Here is a 2,591-nt window from a genome sequence, read left to right on the forward strand (position 1 = left end):
GATAAATACTCTCCGTAGGCAGCAGCACTAAATAGATCCGTTTCCATGGGAACAAACAAGAAAAGTAAAATCGCACAATATATAAAAGACAGATCACATTGGGTTAAAGATGAATCATGCTTTGTCCATTCCCATCCTTCTGTTGTTTTGCAGTCTGTGTAGCGGCACTCATCAAGGATTCCCATTTGCTATTTGTCAGCAATCCCCAAAGCTATTACCCAGTACTGTCTGCCGGTGCTGGCGAAAGACTGCGACGCAGAGCCAGAAGAGCTTGATATCCTTCATCCTGCTGAGGTATAGGAGTGGTTTCGGAAGGTCCAGATAGCTGGGTAGTTTCAAGCACTGAGGATTGGGTAGGTTCCATCTATTTGAGAAAATATCGGTTGAACCTACCTCTCGAGGAGTCACAGACCGGAAGCGCTTCTCGCCCTCAAACCCTTCATATCCATGAGGAGTTACAGGAATTGAATATACATCATAGTAGTTCTTCTGTGACTGCATAGGAATGAATGGCATTGAGTTCGGATAAGTTGACATCACAGGCGAATAGGAGTAGATAGGACTCATGGTTTGTACTGGAGGAGACAAGGAAGGTTGCTGCATGGAGGAATAGGGGGCATATCGTTTGGTTGATACCGATACAGGTGGTTGCTGAAGCTTCGGCTGCCATTGAGGGTATTGGGTGTATTGCATGTAAGGATATGACTTCTGAGAGACTTGAGGAGATTGGGGATATGCTCCCACAGTAGGTGAATGAATAGGTGTTAGATTCATGGAGGGCTGCAAAGTCTTATCAGTCTGGCGAGAAAACGAATAATCGGAATGAGATGAAGGGCATCTGAAATTGAAGATTTCCTTCTCAAAATCAATCAGATACTTGTTGTAACTAGAAATGAGAGACAAAAGTGGAATGTACATCTTCTTCAGTCGATAGGAGGCGGAGGTCTCAGTAGGAGAATAATTATCCACTCCACGATAGATGCGAGACCATGTGCCTTCCTTCTTGATGACATTCTCGCAACCTCCATGTGCAGTGACTTCGCGGAAGAGTCGATAGAGATCAACTTCCCGCTTCCCCAGCATAGGCTGCTTGAATGTACCCTTGTTACAGTTTTTGATAAACATCTTCAATCGATACATAAACTCTGCTTGTTCACGCATGTAAGTGGGAGTATGGATGGCGATATTCACTGTGTAATTGGACATGATGTTCTCAGGGACATTGCAGTTGCTGTATTTGGGATCCCAAATGTTCATACTACATTCGAAATTTGGTAACATAGTTTCCTCAAGAGAGCTACATCTTACAACCACGTCTAGAAATACATTGGAACGGCACGCTTCTTCTGGCACTTGCAACATTCGATGTAGTGGGTGGCGATGGACATGTCCCGACGATGATTGCTGACTGTCATGCAGTTAACGCCAGTCCGTAATACCCCATCCTCCTTGCTATCACCTTGTCCTCCAATCATAGGTGATTGGGATTGGGAAATGGAGGAAGAGTGAGGGTGCTGGATAGTAAGATCGACGGGTGAGTGGGGGATGGAGGTCTGCAGATGAGAAGAAGGAGAGAAAGTGACGATAGGACGTTCCGAAGCCGGGGAGATGGGGACAGGTGTGGAACTCTCACTTTTGACGACTGATACCGGTGCCGATTGATGAGAGACCGAAGTGCTCGCGGCAATAGGATCTAGGACTGAAAGATCGTTAAATGAGAAGAGATCCGAAAAATCAGGAGCAGGACACCCACTCATAGACATGATAAAGCTGTTCCACGCCGTCCGATACTGCTATAAATGAAGACAAGGACAAATAACTACATTACAGAAAGGGAGTGAACAGCTAGAACTAACACACTGACGACTGTGAACTAAAAGAATCATGCGCAATATAGAGCACATTTTGCACTGCGTATCTGTACAAATAGAAGCATGACTAAGATCTCGCTTCAAAGGAGAGCACCAAGGATAGGAACAATGATTCAGTTGTTCGGAACATTCTGAAACGTGTTTCAGTTCAAAGAGGAAGCCTCGAACAATCGGTCGAGCTTCCTGCATCACTGCATACAAAAATGGAACAGAGGAAGTGGAAACTGATCCATCTGCTAAACGTACATTTACCACTTTACCTCTCGTGAGCATTTCATGGACTATAAGTGAAATGACAAATCTAAACTAACGGCTCATGTAACCACCACTTCTACATTCAGAATCCTGCGTCGAAGTAGCATCTCCACTGTTCTTAATATATTCAGGAAGAGAAATTTCGGGTATGCTGTTTAAAGAATCACAACGAAGGCGACTATCTCCGACTGTTGCAGAATTGGTTGTCATTCCATCTTCATCCACTTCTGACCCTTCTTCTTCCACTAGACTTACCGTAGAACGATCGACTTGTTGTGGAGTATCTTCTTCTTCCGTTTGTCTTGTATCACCATTCCTTTCCTCTACTCCGTTCATGGAGTCTTGTTTCAACGACATTCAGAAATACTCTACGAAAGTGTAAGCACATTATTAGCCAACGTAAATAACAATTCCTACAAACTAATAAGATGGAATAACGGTTGAAGTGGTTTTACAAAGACACTT

The 2,591-nt window shown here is 44.0% G+C and overlaps 1 protein-coding gene across 1 annotated transcript; it reads right to left on the reverse strand.

Moving 5' to 3' along the window:
* Positions 1-214: 214 nt before the first annotated feature.
* On the reverse strand, positions 215-2,336 carry JH06_4951 (hypothetical protein; the record flags this gene model as incomplete). The annotated part of the gene is made up of 5 exons (XM_014669561.1): positions 215-364; positions 394-1,297; positions 1,327-1,793; positions 1,824-2,152; positions 2,183-2,336. The coding sequence occupies 5 exons, from the start codon at positions 2,334-2,336 to the stop codon at positions 215-217; spliced, it is 2,004 nt and encodes a 667-aa protein (XP_014525047.1).
* Positions 2,337-2,591: the final 255 nt, after the last annotated feature.

Source organism: Blastocystis sp. subtype 4 (assembly GCF_000743755.1).
Source record: "Blastocystis sp. subtype 4 strain WR1 chromosome Unknown seqid_0495, whole genome shotgun sequence".
Lineage (NCBI taxonomy): Eukaryota > Bigyra > Opalinata > Blastocystidae > Blastocystis > Blastocystis sp. subtype 4.